Source organism: Drosophila navojoa, chromosome 5 (genome assembly GCF_054131105.1).
Source record: "Drosophila navojoa isolate 15081-1374.11 chromosome 5, UAZ_NAV_1.0, whole genome shotgun sequence".
Taxonomy (NCBI): Eukaryota; Metazoa; Arthropoda; class Insecta; order Diptera; family Drosophilidae; genus Drosophila; species Drosophila navojoa.
In genome coordinates, this window is record NC_142893.1 from 13,869,144 (window position 1) to 13,888,781 (window position 19,638).

Below are 19,638 nucleotides of genomic sequence, written 5' to 3' on the forward strand. Positions count from 1 at the left end.
TGCTCCACTTTAATTACGGCTTTTTTATGCTATCCCCCCTAACAGAGCCCCCGCCCGCACCCCATTGCATTTAATCGTTTGCTGACATTTTTTTGCATGTTGTGGCCACAATTTAAAAATTGCATAGAACAGGAAAACGCAGAAACTAAAGGAAAACGGGTCGAGTGGGGAGGGCGCGACTAAGAGATACCCTGCAAAAAGATGTAACATATAAGATTAGAGTATATTTGGGATCTGTATTATTCATCTATCTGTATTATTTATCTAAACTCACTCTACTACTGTTTCATTTTATCAATTCACTCTGAACTCCTATACTTCCAACAGGTTAAGTCTTACCAATTTCCCGGATATGTTTTGCCTTTCCAGTTCTTCACATTCAACCTGTATCAAGTTGATATTCCGCTTAACCGCATTCATTGCGCTTAAGGTATACAAAGTCCAATTGAAATTCCTGCCATGGAACGTAATATTATTAGCAAGTCTCGCCAACCGCCTCTACCTCTACCGTCTTTCTGCTGCCATGAACTGCATAAATATTGCATTACAATAATTTGCCTCGTTGTCGCTGGGTCGGCATCAGAAGTTGCGAATTGGATTTCATGTTAATGCAATGTCCTTATCGCTCAACGTGTCCTGCTCGCGGCTAGAGAAGGGGCCGGGGTAGTGCCGCCATACAGCCAAATGGGTTCATTTGTTTTCGTTTTGCCGTGAAGTTGTAAATTGAAAATGGGTAAACAGGGTATAAAAAGGGCGGCCGGCGCTGTGCTCCTATGCATAAGGTATATTCTTAAAATGGATTAGACAATGTGCTAGAAACTTATTGATCTGGAACCCAAGACTTTACTGAGATAGAAATTTAGAGATTTTACACCTAGTTTGATATAAATAACTCGACTAGATTCCATATATCTGAGCAGTTCCTCTACAAGTCTAGTACTATACCAATTTTGGGTACCTTCACTCTTTGAATGGGTATATCCTAGCCAGCCAATGCCCACTTGAGGCACTCTCCCATTGGTTTTTATTGCATTTGCTAATTGCGATGATGTGGCGCAGTTTTTGCCCTTGGCTCAGGTGTAGCCGGGGAGGGCGCGCTTGGGTTTTTCGCCAACTATTTGGCGTTCGTTTCCAGTCCAATGCATTACTGATGCCTATCGCCGGCTGCGCGTGCATTCAATGAATATTCAAATAGTCTATTGCTTTTAAGTGAAAAGCTCGCTTTCCAGTTTGTGTGTACATTTAGGTTCTCATTTTATTTGAATGCAATTGTGGTTTACAAATATAATGTTTACATTTATATATATATAAAGATTTATGTATATATATAATTTTCTCTTTTAACGTTTTCTTTTTTTTTTGCGTTTGCACATTTAATATACTTTAATGATGCTTGGATGCATTTCATTCTGTTAGACATATATAATAATAAAAGGTAGTTATAAACAACAGTTTTTTTTATGTAATTAAAAAAAATTATAAACATACAATATGCGCTTGAATTGTTATGGATAGCTCTCCCTCTAGCTCTATAGTATATATAGAAAATATTGAATTCCGTTTCTATAAACTTAGTTGTATATGTATGTGTGTGTGGGTAGGTTGTATAAAAGGTGTACTGGATGTGCTGTGTGTATTTTGATATTTTGATTGTTTATGTGGTTGTTGTTGTTGTTGTTGTTGCGTGGGTATATGTGTGTGGGTGTGTGTGAAGCTGTGCGGGTTTTACATCGTAATTGTTTAAAAGTAATTATAAAATCTACTGCGTTTGCTGTTGAATTTCAATCTTCTCGACTGTCATGTCTGGATTCATGGCCGTCGCTTCCTGCAAATAGAGGATGATGGGATATAGATGTTTAAGTCTGATATTATATATATTTCTATATATGTATGTATATTTGCACTTACTTGTATTGCCTCAGCCAAGGCTTTGTCATGATCGATTGGATCGCCATCGGATTGAATGGTTATCTTCTGCTCCACACGGGTCTCAACAATGCCATCGCGTTCGGTTTTGTACTGTGGGCAAAGGAGATTTCAAATTAGTTATAGAGTGCACTAAAAGATTAGTAAGCGGCTGTCTATAAATTTTTTCCTGGCCTATCTATATAGATCAGGAATATGAAAATCACAGCCGCTTTCCTTTGATGATAAATGGCTATATATATATATTTATAATGCACACCGTATCACCAGTTTGACACAAGAGACGAATGTATGTAAATGTACAGTGGAGGCGCATACGAATACAAGAAATTTGGAATTGATTTTTGTGGAAATTTGTTCAAATGTAAAGTGAATCCTACCTCCGTCTCTACTTACTCACGCTGGGTCAGAATGTGCGAATGAACTTTGTTGCGGTTTACTTACGGTAATCGTTTCGACGGTGCGGGTTTTACTGCTCACGGTTTGCGTGGAGATGATCTCGCCATGTCCTGAATAGCCGGGCGAATCCTCGCCGAGCACCACTCGGGTGCTTTCGACGTGCGGGCCAGTGGATCCGGTTGCAGAGCTTGTATATAGCGGAGATTTCTATGGGGTTGTTAGCAAAAGTGGGAGATTATTAGATTGCATTGCCATGGAACGGAACGGAACGGCACATTAGTAGTACAAACACGGAGTCGACTAGATACCAAGTATCATTCTCTACTAACTAGGCTAGTACAAACCTGAGTGTCAGTGCGTACCACGCTGGAGCCATCGTATGGCCCATCGATGGGTGTGCCGGAGTCGCCAGAGCTGGTCGATGACACGCTGTCGCGTCTCTGGTACTAGTGATTTACAACAACAAATCGAATTGGAGTTCGAATTGGATATCGAAATCGAATCCAATCACAAACAAAATAAAAGGAAGTAAAACAAAACAAATAACAGACATCACAAATCATGCATATCGACGAGAGGTGCAGCCATGCGAGCCGATTGGAATCGATTCCCTTACCTGATCGCCACTCGTTACCGTTGCCGTCGTCTTCACCTCCTGGGTGACGACGCGCTGCTGCTGATTGTTGGGGTCTAGGGTGCGGGTGGTGGCAACGGTCTTCTCCTCGAGCTGTTCCGTCTTGGCGTTCTTGCCCAGATCCTCGTGCGTGGTTGCTGTGCGGGTGGTGACTGCGGTGGCCGTGACATAGGCGCCACTCAGATCGGTAGGTGTTGCATCAGCCTAGGTGGGTGGTTGTGGTGTGGTGATTGTTGGTGTGGTTAGTGCGTATTTAACAACGGTTACATCAATAGCAACACGAACAGCGAAAGCAGTTAGCAAAGAGGCAGACAGGAAAGTAAAAGAACAAATCAAAATAACAGAAATATAAGAGAAATACTCAAACTAATTGAGGCATTGCGAAAGCGTCTTCACTAAGTAGTGAAAGATGTAAGCGCGAGACAGCTTGTGAGACAGTCACAGCAAATTCACATCGAACTGGAGCTAACCTTGTGTTCCTGTGTCGAGTAGGTCACCTCGCCGGTGCCCAGATTGCGCACCTCCTCCTCCACGTTGTGGGTGACACCGTCGTCGTTCTTGGTCAGCACCTGTTTCGTTGTCGTCTTTACCACCGTGGGCGTGCTCACTTGCTTGCCCAGCTTGCCGCCGGCGCCCGCTTGGTTCGGTGAGCTCAGCACAATGTCCTGGACATTGTCAGTGCCATACTGCTGGGTCATGTCGTCGTCGGAGCTGACCTCGGAGTCGCGACGCAGCGCGCTCTTGCCAATGTGCTTGACCCCGTCGAAGAACTGCTGGCGTGTGATCGGCACCGTCTCTGTGGTGGTCTGCACCTGGGCCTGTTTGCCGAAGTGTGCGGGATTGATCTGGGAGTAGTTGAGGATCAGCTTGCCGGTCACCGGATCGGTGACAGCCGTAGCCGGATCTATGTCGCCCGTATTGGGATCAATGTCGCCGTACTCGCTCTTAATGCGTCCCGTCACCGGATCTATTTCACCAGTCAGCGTCATCGTGTGGGTCACAGTGGTGCGGGCGCCCGCGAAGCGTGGATCATTGGGATCGACCTGCACAGTTTCACCAGTTATCGGATCAATCATATTATAAACATAAACGGTTTTGTTGAAGAACTTAAGAACACGACCGGAGACCGGATCGATTTCACAATTCTCTGGATCAACTTCCTCGGGCCGGCCACGCTCGTCTGTCTTGGTCATCAGCAGAATGCGTACAATAACAATTTTGCCAGTCTTGGGATCAACGCGAGCCAGCTTGGTATAGACCTCGCCGGACTCCGGATCCACCTGAGTGGCAGCGTAAAGCGGTTCACCGGTTGCCTTATCCGTTTCACCTGTGGCGGTGTAGATCTTGCCGGACGTGGGTTCGATTTTGATGGTGTTGGGGTCGAGTTTGGTCTGTTTCTTGATCTCATGGGTCTTGGGATCGAGGTAGCCGTAGATGGTGATGACGTAGCCCGTCTTGGGATCCACGCTGCTGGAAATATATTGCAGTTCCTTAGTGCTGGGATCATTGGCTCCGGTCGGCACCCAGATCTGATTCGATTTGGGATCAACGACAATGTCCTTGTCCTTGGCGGCGCTGACCTCTGTGATGGGCGCCTTCGTAACCGGATCCACGCGCTGTTGGACAATGCGCAGCGAAATGATGCGGGCATAATCCTTGTCGGGTTTGTTGTTCTTGGGGTTGACTTGGTTCTTTAGCACGATCTGGCCGGTGCTTGGCTCGATTTTAATGTCCCTTGTCACCGATTTGCCCGACTTGGGATCGGTAAAGGTGATTGTATGCTTAACCAAATCGATTTGACCGTACTTTGTGTCGATTTTGCCCGCCTTGGGATCAAACTGTCCGCCAGATGTCTCCACTTGAGCTGTCTTGGGATCGATAATGTTCTTCTTGGAATCGAATTTGCCAGCCAGAGATGTCACCTCAACAATTGGATCAATTTGCTGGCCGACCTCAATGATGCGACCCTGATTAGGATCTATCTTGTTCGTTTTTGGATCAATGACGCCCAAGATGGTGATTTGGCCAGTGCCAGGATCAACCTTGACATTCTTGGTGACCACAATTTTGCCATGCTTGGGATCGTAGGCCTTCAGCTCACCCTTGCGGGTGTCAATCTCGCCGTATTTCGTATCCAGCAAGCCAGTGCTCAAGTTCAAGACACCCAGTGAGCGTTCGACCTCCCCATTAACGGTATCGATCTTGCCCGTGGCGGGATCAATGCGGCTCGTGATGACCGTCAGCTCAACGACTGGATTATCCTGTGGCGTTATGCAAACAATCTGACCCAACGAGTTGTCGATGCGTCCCGTCTTTGGATCTGAGACACCGCTAATCAAATGCAAATTGCCCGTCTTTGGATCCACATCGCCCTTGAACAGCTCCTTTTTGCCTGTCTGTGTATTCAAAGCCTCCAGAGTTCCATTCTGTGGATCAATTACGCCGTACTTGGTATCAATGCGACCCGTGGCTGGGTCTAGGATGCCCGTCGAGTGCTCGATCGTGCCATTCTCGGCATCGATGCGCTTGGTATTCGGATCGAATTTGGAGGTAATAACCATAATCTTAACGCGCTTCTTCTTGGGCTTAGCGGCAGCAGCTGCAGCCGCAGCACCAGGACCAGCACTAACGCGAGATCCTGGTCCAGCTCCAGCTGCAGCTTTCTTGGGCGAACCAGGCTTAGCACCAGCTGCCACGCCCACATAGGCAGGTTCCTTATTGTAGCGCTGTGATTCGAGGAACTCGGCAGTGGGATCAATAATCGGCTTATAGCTACCGGGAGCACCCGACGCATAGCCCTGCTGGCCCTGCTGACCCTTGGTGGGTGAGTAGGAGCGCTTCTGGCCATCGCTCAGTGGCACTGCAGCGGCATCCACAGCGCTGCCTTGCAGCTTGGCGCGCGTGGTGGGCGAGAGGCTGCCGTCTTGCAGCAATTTCGCTCTGGACTTGGGCGAGAGCTGTCCCCGATTCAGCTTGTCTTGAGTGCGCGGGGACAATTGGCCGGACTTGATCTTCTCGGCAGTCTCCTTCAGGGCATTCTCATTGCCTGGCGCATAGTTGAAGGCCAGACCGATCTTCTTCTGCTGCGACGTCGGCGACAGCTGTTCCTGACCATCGGGACCTAGCTGCTTGCCGCTATTCGGGTCCTGGTCGTAGCGGAAGCCGCCGGGCGTGTAGGACTTACGCGTTGGGCTACTGGCGTTGCCCTCGGCATCGACGGCGTACTCGTACGGCCGGGTGACGCCGGGTGTGGCAGAGCCACGTTTTTTGTCCGCATCCTTATTGGCATCGCCTTGCTCCTGCTCGCCCAGACCCGAGGTAACGACCAAACCGAGGCGACCCACTTCCTTATCCTTATCCGTGTCCTGGCCGGACTTATCCTTGGCACCCTTGGACGGTGAACCGCTCTTGCTCTTGCGACCCGACGAGAATATACCAATACCCTGTTCATTTCAACCATTTCAAGCAGCGCCGACAAATCAAAAGTTGAAACATAAAACGAAACGAATCGGAGGAGGGGGAATACAAAAGGAAATTAAAATTACAAAATCAGATGGAAATCATAAGAAATTTGGATTAACTAATATACTAAAATACAAACTATCAATACTTAGGAGCTGAACTTAAGGTGTGGTTGGACATTGGATGGGACTTAATTGGTTGTATATATACAAATGGTGCGAAGAGTTCTTACGCAGGGTTTTATATTAGCTTAAAACCAAATTCTTAGCATATCTTAAAATATGTCTTAGGGTCTTAAGCTAAGCCTTATATATTAGGATACTTACACGTCTGCCAGATGTATCGGACTTCTTTGATTCATTGGGATCATCACCTGTGCAAGAAATCGATTAATAAAACTATATAGAGTAGGTATATATATAGATATTTTACCATTAATACCAGCTGCAGCAGCGGCGGCAGCTGCCTTCGCCGCCTTCTCGGCCTTCTCTCTTTCCTTTTGTTCGCGTTTCTCGCGCTCTTTGCGCTCCTTCTCCTCCTTCTCTCGCAGCTTCTTCTCGCGCAACTTCGCCTCCTTTTCTTCATCCTGTGAATTTAGTATAAAGGTTCTTTAATAACTAATTTCTGAGAGTTTTGGCAAAGGACAATAAAGACAAGGAAGTTTTATTGAAGTAGCGTACGAGTACATGCAACAAAAATGACAGAATATGGATCAAATGTATTGTTCAAGCGCCAAAAATTACAGTTTTCAAGCTGTACAAAGAGAAATAAATTTTTAGTGAAATTATTTATCTCTTTCACTTCTCTTTTTGTTTTTGTTTTTGATTTGCCAATGATTTTTAGACAATAGTATTGCAATATTTACAGTAATGTAGCGCAAATGAGAGTTCAAATCAAACTAAACACAAAATATAAAACATAAATTGCATAAATATAAATTAAAATATAAATGAGGATAGTATAGAGTGGTATGCAAATGTGATTTAGACGAAACATTTACAATCCGTAGAGTAGAGAGATATGAGATCGTTTGGTTTGTACATAAATTTACCATAAATAGCAGGTCCTCGTTCATGGGCTACCAGGGTTAAGTTAAAGTCAATTATGTAATCAAAATATAAAAAAAATTAGTAAAAACAAATAATATATGTAATGATAAAAAGTATATAAAGCTCATCTCATATGAATATATACAAATTTTTCATTTTGTTTCTTTTTTGTCTAGGAATAAGCTCACAACGTTTAAAAAAATTAAGCAGATATCAAGCCAGAGTAAATAAAATTGTTTAAGATATTGGGAAAGAGAATCGAATTCTTGATACGAATATTTTTAGCATAGAGTGTTTACAAAAAAAGAAACAGTAACCTGAGCGAGAGACGGAAAATCGCCGAGAGCGGACGCCGCTTCGGCATCGATGTTGGTCTCATAGTCTCCCTCGAGTGAGCTCTGCGAGGAGGCTGAGGCTGTACCGGTGCTCGATTCGCGTATTAACTGATTTATTTGTTACGCACATTCATATATATGTATGTATGTATGTGATTGGGGTTAACAATGTTGTTAGAATCGAATCAAATCGAATGCAACGAGCAGCAGGTTAGCGAGCACGGACACACGGCATTTGTGTGTGTGTGTGGGTGTGTGTTTGTATTCGTGTGTGCATGTGTTTGGTTTGGTTTGTGAGTGAGAGTTAGTAACAAACCGAGAAAAAATAAAGTAATTAAGTATCTGGTTAAGAACTCCCATTAATCATTGAGCATGTGCATCTCGAGTCGGGCTCAGCGGCCAAATCTTCTAGTTACCTTGTCCTTCTTGTTCTTGATGGGACTGCGGCTCAGAGGATCCGTGTCCTGGCTGCGATCTCCACGATGATCCAAGGTGTTGCTCTTGCGGGCCACCTTCTCCTTCTCAGCCATGGCCAAAGCTGCAAATATAAACCGTGAATTGGAATACACTCTAGTAGATTTCCATTTTGAGCACTCACCATCCATGCTACGCGATGAGAGCCGTGCGCCGGATAGCGCCCGATCGAACTTGGGCGCCGTGCGGTCAACAGGCGTGGCCTTGCTCTCGTAGTGGGTGCGACCCGAGAAGCGGTACTTGGAGCCAAAGCGTGGGAATAGAGTGGACCGTGTGTTGGGCTCTGGCGTCATCAGGCGGAAGAAGGTGTGATGCTCCACACAGGACTTCCACAGCTTCTTGGCCGCACGATGGTTAGCAAGCTTAAAACCGATGGTGGATTCGTATTGCTCGAATTCGCCCGGTCGTATCTTGATGTAGAAATGGTGACGCTTGTACGAGATCTTCAAGATCTTTGGCCAAGCGAAACGGTTTATGCGCAGCCTGTTGGAATAGGAAGCTTTAGTCTGAAGTCACATGAATAGGGAAATGCTTCGAGTCTACTCACTTATCGCGATAAACCAACAAACCGGACGCACACACACCCAGCATAATGTCCACGCCCTCCGAGTCCTTGGCAGGATGCAGGTCCACGCCGTACATGGCCAGCTTCTTGGCATTCTCCAAGTAGTGGAGCTCAGCCTCGGCGGGCGATTGACCTCTGAGTGGGTAAACAAAAAGCACAGATTAGATATGGACATGGCTATTGATAGCTGGCCAAACTCACTTGTGGGTCTTGTGCAGATCCATGACCTTGTCCTCGAGCTCTGCTGTCTGATTGGGTGCGATTTTGAAGTCCTTCAGATAGGCACGGGTTGGCATTTCCTTGGGATCGTAGTCGCCCATCTCGGACTGCACCAGGTACGAGCCGAGCAGGGCGTGCGTGACAAAGGTGCAGGGCAGACGGCCCTCCAGGATGTCATTGCGCACTTGCAGGCACAGATGGTAGCGCGTGATGTCCTCCTGGAGCTGCGACGGCTCCGGTGGATAGAACTTGACGGCGAAGGCCAGTGGCCAGGGATCCGTGCGAAAGAATTTCGCGACGGGCTTCTCCAGGTCCAGCCAAACGCGCGGATCGGTGGGCGTCTCATAGGTCAGGCCAAAGTAGTCCTTCTCAATAATGTTCAGACCGGCGCAAATGGAGTTGACCAGGTCGCGTCCTTTGGCTTTGCGCTGCACAGGTTAAAGTATAAGAAAAAGAAGAAGTTATTAAGATTTGCCTAGAGATTAGAGATTTAGAGAGATTCTTTACTCACATCGATCGTTACGTCCAGTATGGAGCCATCGAGCAGTGTGACGCGTGCCAATGCGGCCTTTGAGAAGGTCAACGAGCTCTTCCCTTTGCTCTTGGTCGGCGTTTCCGGTTCCGCTGGCGCGGATGCTTTAGTTTCCGCTGGCATCGCTACGCACTCAGTTTGCCGAGTTGCAATCGATTAGAAAATTGGAGCTGCAAATATGAACAAGAGGAAAATAGCAAGTAGAGTCAACAACTGGTGGAAACAGGGCAGGCTATGCGACCGGATGTGTTCACTGCAAGCGAGCGACTGCGTGTGGTCGGTCTCCGGTCTCCGGTCTCCATGCTCTGTGTGTCTGAGCGATTGGCTGGCGCCAGCGAACTGGGACAGGGCTATAAAATTACTTGGAGTGTGCGAATAACTGCAAGCAGCCCCTGCGAGCCACCCCTAAGGGCTGTTGCTGGCTGGACCATGATGTCATGCGATGACATTATTCATACGATTATTCGCATTCTTATTCACAATCACACTCACACTCACACTCACACTCACACTCACATACTCATACTCGTAGTCATACTTACGTGAACTGTGCCTTGTTCCACTTGCTGCTGACCGCAGTTGTTGTTGCCTGGCGAGCTGTAAATATATAAAAGTGTAACATTAAATGCTGTGGACGCGGTAAATTCAAACTGAAATTAAAGTTTAACTGGCGAAAGCCGCAGCACAACCTCAACAAAGTCCCAGCCAAGAGCCATCAAACTAGATGCTGAACAGCACACGGCCGTAAAAAGAAGAAGCAGCAACAGCATATTGAGCATGTGTGTGTGTGTGTGTGTGTGTGTGTGTGTCTATGCCAGCTGGCAACCTGGCCGGCTTTAATTAGACGGCACACATTAGACCCGCCCCCCCTTTTGGCCAACTCCTTTGGCTCAAAGAAAGTTTGCAGAACTTTCGCTGCTGCTCGTCCAACGAATTCTCAGATGAGAAAAGTTTCTGTTGGCAGCTGATTGAAAGACGAGGAAGTAAGGGTCGAGCTAAAGCTAGCCCTCATATGATTAGCCAAAGGGAATGATGCAACACAGTAAGGCACGAAATGACAGATAACAAGACTTCAGCTGATTCGAATCGAGTTTTACAAATACTTTTGCACCTTATATGAAATGGGTATATTGGTTTTGCATGCACAGATATTTATATTATAGATTCTTATATTATTTGAAACTGCACTCATTGAGAAAATAATAGAAATATGAATTTATAAACGTTTTTGAGGTTTTCTTTGTATTTTTTAATATATTTATGCCTTCACAATGCTTCTTACTATATGCCAAATGCTGACTAACAATCACTGGCTTTTGTTTATTATAATAACATTCTAACCGCAGGCGCATTAACAACCTCTAATTCAAGCGTATTATGAAATAATAATATATTAGTATATATTATTGCATTAATATATTAGAGTATACACCTACTATATTATTTATTAAAGTATTGTGTGAGGTTAGCATGTGGTTACAAAAAGCACCACACCCCAGTGCAAGAAGAGAGCAAGCGAGACAGACAGAGAGAGAGAGTAAGAGAAGAGGTTCGCTGAGAGCGAGTGCAATATAGTTGGCAGAGCAATTGATCAATTGAATGTTTAATTGATTTGAAATTTCTTGCACTCTTTAATTTCTCTATCGTGATCGGCAGTTACAAGTGAGACGGGCAGAGGGGCATCATTGCCAGCGATCGCCGGACAGGCTGAACCAGTTTCTGCGGCATATAAAGCGAAGCACATAAAGCTGCAAAAACTAGATTCGAAATCCTCTCAAATGAAACCAAAAAGCCAAGAAACAGCAGAACAGCGCGTCACAGTTCTTTGGGGGGGCAGCTGATGGCGTCATCGTGCCATCCAAACTGTTTCAAATTGTTGAGAATCCAAAAAACCAGAAGGCAGACATTTCAATTTTATTAAAATATCATGCGTGAGTGTGTGCTAGTGTGCCAGTGTGTGTGTGTGCGTTTATTTTCATCCATTAATTGCAAACAGCTAGAGTAGCATTATTATTTTCGGGCAATCTGCTTGGCCGCCCAGTTGACATCATCTATCCATTAAGTCGGCGGGATAATTGTTAAGTACGTTTAATCGTGATCTAATTACAGTTCGTGCATAGCATTCTAGGCAATTTGACAGTGAAATGTTTCGTGTTTGCTGGCACACTTCATTGATTGACGCATGAATCACAGAGAGAGCGAGAGATAGAGAGAAAGAGAGAGAGGGATAGATAGCTGATTAATGTGCAGTGCGCTTGCATTTGCTGCGAATCTCTGTTTACTATAAACACATATACACATACACATACATATATATGTATTTATAGTAAATACCTATATATTTAGTCTGCTGCTCTAGAATGGCTGGCGATATGTTTTATTTTTGTCTCGCATTAACGATGACATCATCATCAGAGCAAATTATTGAAATTGTTTGTTCTACTGCAGCAACAATCAAACAAGCAACAAGCAACAGCAACAACAACAACAACAAAAGCAACAGTAAACAGCATGCGCAATATTTTGCAAGATGCCGACACCCAAAAAAAAAGAAAGAAAGAATGAAAAATCAACAACAAAAACTGAAGAATGAATGCTTCAATTGAAGGAGGTCGAGGTGAAATTCATCAAGTAGCTGAAATACACACATCAAGTATATATATATATGTGTATGACTGTGTATATATGCCTATATAAACTGACATCTGGGTGTGCTTCTAATCATGGCAATGTTGCCTCACTGTACACCACTTGGGCTTGGGGCGTGAGCAGGAATGTATCTCCATACTTAAGCTTATGCAAAGACAAACAAAGACGTGACCGGTAAGCCGACTGCAGACATATATATAGATATATTTATATATATTGTATATATGTGAGTAGTCTGAGAAAAGCTTAAACTCGAAATATTCTATTGAAATTGAGTAGAGCTGCGTTCGAGCTGAAGCTAAGTTTTGAATTTTTTTATTCAAGTGTATTTTTATTATTTTTATAAACTTTTTAGAAGACGAAAATTCTGGTTATCATAAAGGAATATAAATAGGGAATATAAATAAAGGAATATAATTGTGTTTAAGATATTCAAATGCCGAAGATTTGACATTATTAAATAAGAATTTTGATTAAGTTAATATTGCTATTAATCATAAGAGCAAAAAATAGTTATTTTTCAGATTCAGTTTGTATTGCATTAAATATTAAAAATTTTAAAAAAATTTAAAATTTTATACAGGATAATAAATGCATTAAATATTAAAAATGTAAATGATTAAAATTTAATACAGGATATTTTTTTGCAAAATATTGAATATACAATTTATATTTATAATAAATTTATAATTGTAAAAGTTTATTTTCATTCAATCAATTATTTTTTTTTATATGCCGAGTGAGCTTAAGAAATTAAATAAATGTCTTCAAGTAATCAAAACATTTCTTTAGTAAATTTGATTTATTTTTTATTGACATTTAATTTTTAAATATTCAAAATGCCAAAAAGACAAGACAGACATTGCACAAAGCCAATATACTCGTTTCACTTTCGTGAATGAGTATAAAAAGTATGGGAATGGCAAATTTCGAACTCAACAAATTCTTGAGCTTCTAAATTTATACTTCAACTTTACTTTACCTTACCCATATTACGAATACATTTATTAAGCATTTACATTTATTAAGCATTTGGAGTTCTTCTTTTTTCAAGTATGCAAATATTTGGGCAAAGTATTTAAATACTCAAGCCAACTCTGCTGTGAACATATGGGCATAGTGAATATTCAAGAGCTGTTGATGTCTTGAGTTAAGAGCTATGAATTGAAAGAAGTTTGAGAGCGTGTGTGTGAGTGTGTGTTTAATGAACTGGTATGTTTGCTAAAGATTCACTCGGCCTGTGTGCACTGGCGGTCAATCCAATTGAGTTAAGGGTAGGCCGTAATTAAGTTTAATTTAATACAACTTAAATCAAATTCAATTTACTCGGACGCAGCACAACAAAACACGATGAATATGAGCCTGAACCTCAACCTCAGAGCCGATATACGTATATATGGATATACACATATGTATTGTATGTATGATATCAATTTCTGTGTATGTTTTGTATATTCATTCCGTCATGCCATTAGGTCATCTGTGCTGGAGTTGGTCTGCTGCTGCTGGCGTGACGTCAGTGTGAAAGGTGTGTGCGTAAGTGCATATATTTGCAACTGTTATTAAAGTTCAGTTAACAATAGCGAGCGGCAGTTCATTCAGTTCTGAATGGTGACTGTTCACCTGTGCGCTTGCCTCCAAGCGAAGCAACGAAGCGTTGCCCATAAATTGTACACAACAAAATTTTTGTTTTCTACAGCGAAAGAGTTGCGGGCGAGCTGCTCACATCCGTTAATAGCCAGGCAGACTTCCGCAAGAAATGGCTTTTCCCATTTGGTGAAATGGATGATGATATGCCATAGTCAAATACATAAAGGTATATATATGTATATTAAGCAAGAAATTTATGTCAGTTCGCATCAGATTGTCTGATGAGAATAACATTTTGTATATTTCACTTTTTTGGGCGTGCGTGTTAAAGAAGGAGTGTAAGAGGAAAGGAAGTCAAAGTTTTTTGGAGGTATTTATGTGTTTAAATGGGTCAATCGATAATATTGTTGCCTGGCTGGCATTAGGGGTATTCTCACGCATTCTGTTCGCCTTGCAGTTGCCCCTATCACAAGCTGCAAATTTTTGCTTGCTTATAAAAATAAACACATACATATACGTATATAAATACATTTATTTATACATTTTTTTTTGTTACGATAAGCCAGATCCGCTCCAGTTGCAATTCCAGTTTGAATTCTTCTAATCGCCTCAGTGAATTACTACATAAATAGTTTGCACTTGTTGACCAGCAAAAAAAAAAAAAAAAAAAAGGGAGAAGAAGAAGCAATGAATTGAGCACTCGACGGCTACAATGGCTTCGCTACTTGGCTTTGCTCAATGGCGCTTGACGAATTACAGACTACAAAATGCTCTTATATAGTATATATGCACATATTGAGAATATGTATATGCATATATATATATGTATATTTGTGTGTGTATATTTCCATGGCACGGTACTCCCACAGCAACGCCTCAGCAATTCGCTATTTAAAGTATTCAACGCCTTCGAGCCGGCAGACTCTCTCTCTCTCTCTTTCTCCCTCTCTCTCTCGGTGGGCAACGAACTCGAGAGTGTTGTCGAACCCAAGACCCACCCACAAATAGATGCCCACTGGGGTGGCTCCACTGAACTAGTAAACAAACCAAAATACACAGCTGGCTCTTTATCCACATAAATCATAGCGCCCCCCCTCGACAACAATAAAAATCGATGTGACAACAAATATAAATAGAAAATTCAATGCGAAAATGTGTGAGTGTGAGTGCTTCTCCCTCTGTGTGTGTAAAAGCTGCTTTCTATCTGTTGCCCCGCGTTGAGGGCGTTAACAACTCGAAAATAGACACAAATCTTTAAAAGTCAAAAGCGGAAACTTGGGGATCATTGTCGCAAATCAAGAGATCTACACAGAGCAGAGCCACTGGAAATATGGAGCTCTGTTTATTTCTATCTGTGGCAGCGGGCCGACAGATTGCTTTGAGCAGAGGGCGTCAATAGGTCGATCAAATAGAGGCGAGTCGCTAGAGTCTCAAGAGGAAGCTAACAAATCAGGCGAGTTGGGTATTGAGGCCGTTAATAACTTGAAAATAGCTCCGAAATGGCTTTCGAATCCAGAGGAAGCTCGCCTAATCAAACGATTTGTGTGCCCCCTAGAAAATTGAGTGTGAAATGAAAACTTTGAGCGATCTGGCGTGCGTTTTGCTCTGGCCCAAATTTCCAGTTTACGTTACGAGCGCGACTTTGGCTAAGAGAGCCGCATACAAGTTGCTCGCTCTTACTCTCTCTCGCTCTCTTCTAATGCAGCGACACACCTTGTTCTGCATCACTGTTGTGCGGGGGACGGGGGCGTTGAGCTAAACTTGCCTCAGACTCTGGCTATGCTCTGGCTCTCTGCTTGAATTCAGGTTTTTCACACCGTTTTTCATGTTTAGGCCGTGTGCTTGCATGTGGCTAAGTCGTTTGGCTGTGGCTCGCCACAGTTTATTATAATTTTTGTTATATGTATTTTTTTTTCTCGTTCGGCTCGCACAGTTTGGTCCGTTGTACAGTTATTAGCATTTGCTTTGCTCGTTTCGTTTATTTGTTTGTCTGTTGTGCGGCCAATTTCTTGGCCAACTAATAACCGGTTTCTAATGCAACTTCTTGCGCTGTCTGTCTGCCACTCTTTGAAGAGAGAAAGAGCGACTCTTGGAAATGCATTGCTGTGCCGCTCGTTAGGCTATTTGGGTCAAACACTCTGTTCCAGATCCAATCCGAGCCAAGCTCACTCAAGCTAAGCCAAGCCACGTCCGCGTCTGCTTTCTATCAGATTTTCCACTGATTGTGAAAATCCATTTGGCTTTGGATGACGCATGGGAGCTTCGCCTGAAGAGTCACCTGGCCCATTCATAACTTACAGATACCCTCGAATATTTGCGCAGAATCTTATCAGTTCAGCTATGTGCGTGAGTAATGCAGACCTTATCACTAGCCTAACGTATGTACATAGTACAATGGCCAGAAAGCTTCGCAGACTGCCTTCTGCGCGCTCAGCCTTGATATCACAACTGAATTGCCAAAAGGGCGAAAAAAAAAAAAGCACAGAGCAGAGCAGCGAGCAGTTGATAAGGAAATAACCTGCTCAACGCGATCAATTTCCAAGGCAGCAGAGACCGCTACGGCTGCTGCCTTTGGTTTATTTTGGTGCCAGTGACGTCGACGTCGGCGTCGGCGTCGTCGCAGTTGTTGTTGTCGCCAATCTTACACTAGCTGCGCGTTAATATTTCTCTACTACTACTTATATAAATATGTATGGACTTTTATCCAGAGCGTAAATACTTGTCTGTGTCGCATTTCATAATTTCAATCGTAATGAGTTTAATGGGGGAAGGTTGCATGGATACAGCAGGCAATTACGTACAGTATACGTTCGACAAAAGAACTAAGCATAAACATTTATATAGCTAAATTTAGAAAATTACGGAAATTTATTAAAATTAATATTTCTCTCACTCTCTACTTATGATCAACAATACTTTTGATTCTACTCTGCCTTAGCATATATTTTTATGTGAATAGTTTATGGTAGAGTGCCTTTACTGTATTTGTGTCTGATACGGCATGTGTTGAATGTTTTGAATGTGTCTCCTTGACTACGCGCCATTCCGGTTGCCAATAAGAATTTCTCAACTTTCAGCCCCTGCTCAAAAAAAAGAAAACAAAATGCGAAACAACTGAGAAAAACACAAAATGCGACAAAAGAGGGAAATAGCAACAGCAACAGCAGCGGCAACAACAACATAAACTCGTAAAGTTTCAAAGGCAGCACAAAAGAAAATAAAAAAAAACGTACAAAAAGATACAGCTAAAGCTTGGCCAAAAAGCGACAACGTCAACGTTCTCGCTCTTACCCATTCACTCACTCACTCTCTTTGACAAACACACACTCTACAATGAGTGAGAGAGAGAGTGGCAAGCGCTGAGAGAGCGTTTAGCTTTAATGTGCGTGCTCGTATAAGTGGACGTGCGTATCTGTGTGTGTGTGCTATGAAGTCATACTGTTCTCGCTGTGTGTGTATGTCAAAAGCATAAAATAATTCGAAGACGGAGCAGGCAACCAAAAACTCTGACCACAGCCCAAAAAGCTGAAAAAAGACGACCCAAACAACGGGTAATGGCGCAATGCCGTTGGCTGTGGAGTAGCTCGAGATTGAGGAGAATGGAAGAACCTAATTAAATTGTAGTTGAAGTTGCCGTTACTTACGAGTAAGCTCTGCCTTGATATTCAGTTGTTAATCCAATCCACTGGAAGCGTTGAATACTTTGCGGCGCTTTTCCCACTTGTTTTCACTTTTCACATAAATCGCTTTGCAAATAATTTACACTCACACACACTTGCACGCGCAACAATACACATAAACAAATTCTTGGCCACTTTTTTCTATCGAACACGAAAAAAGACAATTTGTTACTGCTGCTGTTGTTGTTGTTGTTGCTGTTGTCGTCGTCGTTGAATACCTGTTGAAAATTGACGTTGAGTGAGTAATAGAGAATAGTAAAATTGAGAGTGAGCGCATTGACAGCGCGGGGTGTAAAACTAGGCGTGGGCGTGTGAAAACTGCATCAAAACGTAAAAGAATAACGAAACAAAACTTTTGTGGTTTTATTTATAACAACACAAATTTGCGCGCGAATTTCTGCAACTGGCACACAGATGCTTTGATTTTCTTTCTGCTGGCAAATTCTCTTGCCTGTTTTTCTTATATATGTACATATATATGTGTATATTTTTTTTATTGTTTTCCTATTGGCCTGCGACGGGGTATTTTCAGTTAACGTACCGTGGTAAAAATATTCGAAATGCTACGCACGAAGAGCAAACTGGTACTGAGAGATATTTATTTTATATTCAAGCGGCAGAGTCAACGGAACAACCACTGCCCCATTGGATTGAGTCAATCGAAGAGCGAGAGCGAGAGAGAGCACCAGAACGTACAACGTCACAGCTACGGAATGAATTCACGAGCATCCAGCTTTTGTCTGGCTTATGACTTGAGTGAAAAGATGTGGCAACTCTTTACTGCTCAACTGCTTCACGATCAAAGAATTTGGTGTGATTTTTTTTAACTACATTTATTAAATGTACAATCTACTTTAACGTTTACGATAGAGACACGGCTTTAGAGAGAAGGGCTTCAGTTTCACCTGCTTGTCCACATGTCGCATCTTACGAAATTGAAAGAAATAAAAGTAATTTACAGCCACGTCCTTTTTCACCAAGTCGAATCCACAGCTTCCCATAAAGCGCACAAATTCCCGCACATCTTCGAAACGGGATTGAATCTCAGCTATATGCACGATGCCATGAAGCTTCAGTACTCGATTCGCTTCCAGCAGATAATCATTCAGGTTGGTACCCATCAGCGAGAGACAGTAAACAGCCACGTCCAGGGATCGGGCTTCCAACGGTGTATTCGTTATGTTGCAGGCAATGATGTCCTCTCGCGTGGACACCAAATCCATGGAGTACACCTTGTTGGGCACTGACTGAGCCAGTTTACCGTCTCCGCAGCCAAAGTCCCCAATGATAAGGGTCTTCGACAATCTTTTGATGATCTTGATAATGCGCGCCAAGGGATTTGTGGGCCATTTCTCCACCTGTTGGCGATAGCCCGCATGATAAGCTTCAAAGGCTTCGTCGTCGTTTTTGAAAAGCTTCTCGGCCTTCTGGCTGTTCATTGTGTAGAGCTGTTCGTTAATATAGCGAAAACGTCCACCAAGCAACTCCGATTGCAACTTGTTGGCCAGCGTAGCAGGTGTAGGAGCAGCACTTACGACGGATGCGGAGGTTTCCATGGCCTCGACAGCGGCTCCAATCATAGCGGGTTTCAATTTTAGCTGCTTCTTTTTGTTATCCTTCGCAGTTTGAGTGACTGGCCGCTGTTTTTCAATCCGTCCCATTCTTATCTTGTGCATGGCACGCAGTCCATCGTCTGCTTCGTCGTCCGATGATTCCGCTGGCGGCGCGAGTGGTCCCTTGCCCAATCTGTAGCCTGTTGCAGTTGCGTTTGTGGAATTCGATTGGTCGGCATGCTTTTTCACCTTTGGTTTTTTCTTCTTTTGTTTTTTGGCTTTCGTTTTGCCAGTAGCTCCATTGCTCGCTACCTGCACTGGCTTGAATTTAATAACTTCAACACCGTTGTCCCATGGCGGAACCTCGAATGCCATTTTCATTAAACTTTTTCGGCTTTAAATCAAAACAAAGTCGGGCAACACGTGAAATTAAATTGTGTTGTTGACAGTGTGACCGTCTGCGACTTTGCTGAAAATGTCATAAAATGCAATTAGATCAATCTGGCAACACCTATTAACTGTGCTGCCAACTTATTGCCGACTAAGCGCGCGCATTTCGTTCAAATTCAAA

At 43.3% G+C, this 19,638-nt stretch overlaps 2 protein-coding genes across 10 annotated transcripts; both read right to left on the bottom strand.

Moving 5' to 3' along the window:
• Positions 1–1,346: 1,346 nt before the first annotated feature.
• Positions 1,347–18,187, bottom strand: cora (erythrocyte membrane protein band 4.1 like coracle). Of its 9 annotated transcripts, none has more exons than XM_018104342.3 (17): positions 18,056–18,187; positions 17,479–17,732; positions 10,138–10,192; positions 9,575–9,765; positions 9,046–9,491; positions 8,827–8,979; positions 8,404–8,762; positions 8,222–8,343; positions 7,473–7,499; positions 6,854–7,007; positions 6,748–6,794; positions 3,430–6,402; positions 2,942–3,163; positions 2,670–2,771; positions 2,371–2,532; positions 1,909–2,019; positions 1,347–1,825 (listed from the first exon to the last, which is right to left on the bottom strand). In XM_018104342.3, exons 4-17 carry the CDS (start codon positions 9,716–9,718, stop codon positions 1,760–1,762), a joined length of 5,088 nt encoding a protein of 1,695 aa, XP_017959831.1. In that variant the 5' UTR covers positions 9,719–9,765; positions 10,138–10,192; positions 17,479–17,732; positions 18,056–18,187; the 3' UTR covers positions 1,347–1,759. The 9 variants fall into 9 exon arrangements, with proteins under 9 accessions (XP_017959831.1, XP_017959830.1, XP_017959833.1 ...); XM_018104341.3 differs by lacking the exon at positions 7,473–7,499 and adding an exon at positions 7,788–7,913; XM_018104344.3 differs by lacking the exon at positions 7,473–7,499.
• Positions 18,188–18,319: 132 nt separating this feature from the next.
• On the bottom strand, positions 18,320–19,585 carry LOC108653689 (ribosomal RNA-processing protein 8). The gene has a single exon (XM_018104396.3). It carries the CDS (start codon positions 19,446–19,448, stop codon positions 18,369–18,371), a length of 1,080 nt encoding a protein of 359 aa, XP_017959885.1. The 5' UTR covers positions 19,449–19,585; the 3' UTR covers positions 18,320–18,368.
• Between the last annotated feature and the right edge of the window lie 53 nt (positions 19,586–19,638).

Coding starts and splice junctions, on each gene's coding strand:
- cora (XM_018104341.3), bottom strand. CDS start 9,718: ATGCCAGCGGAAACTAAAGCATCCGCGCCAGCGGAACCGGAAACGCCG. Junction 9,492..9,574: donor TACTGGACGTAACGATCGAT/GTGAGTAAAGAA, acceptor TAACCTGTGCAG/CGCAAAGCCAAAGGACGCGA. Junction 3,164..3,429: donor ACTCGACACAGGAACACAAG/GTTAGCTCCAGT, acceptor CCACCCACCTAG/GCTGATGCAACACCTACCGA.
- LOC108653689 (XM_018104396.3), bottom strand. CDS start 19,448: ATGAAAATGGCATTCGAGGTTCCGCCATGGGACAACGGTGTTGAAGTT.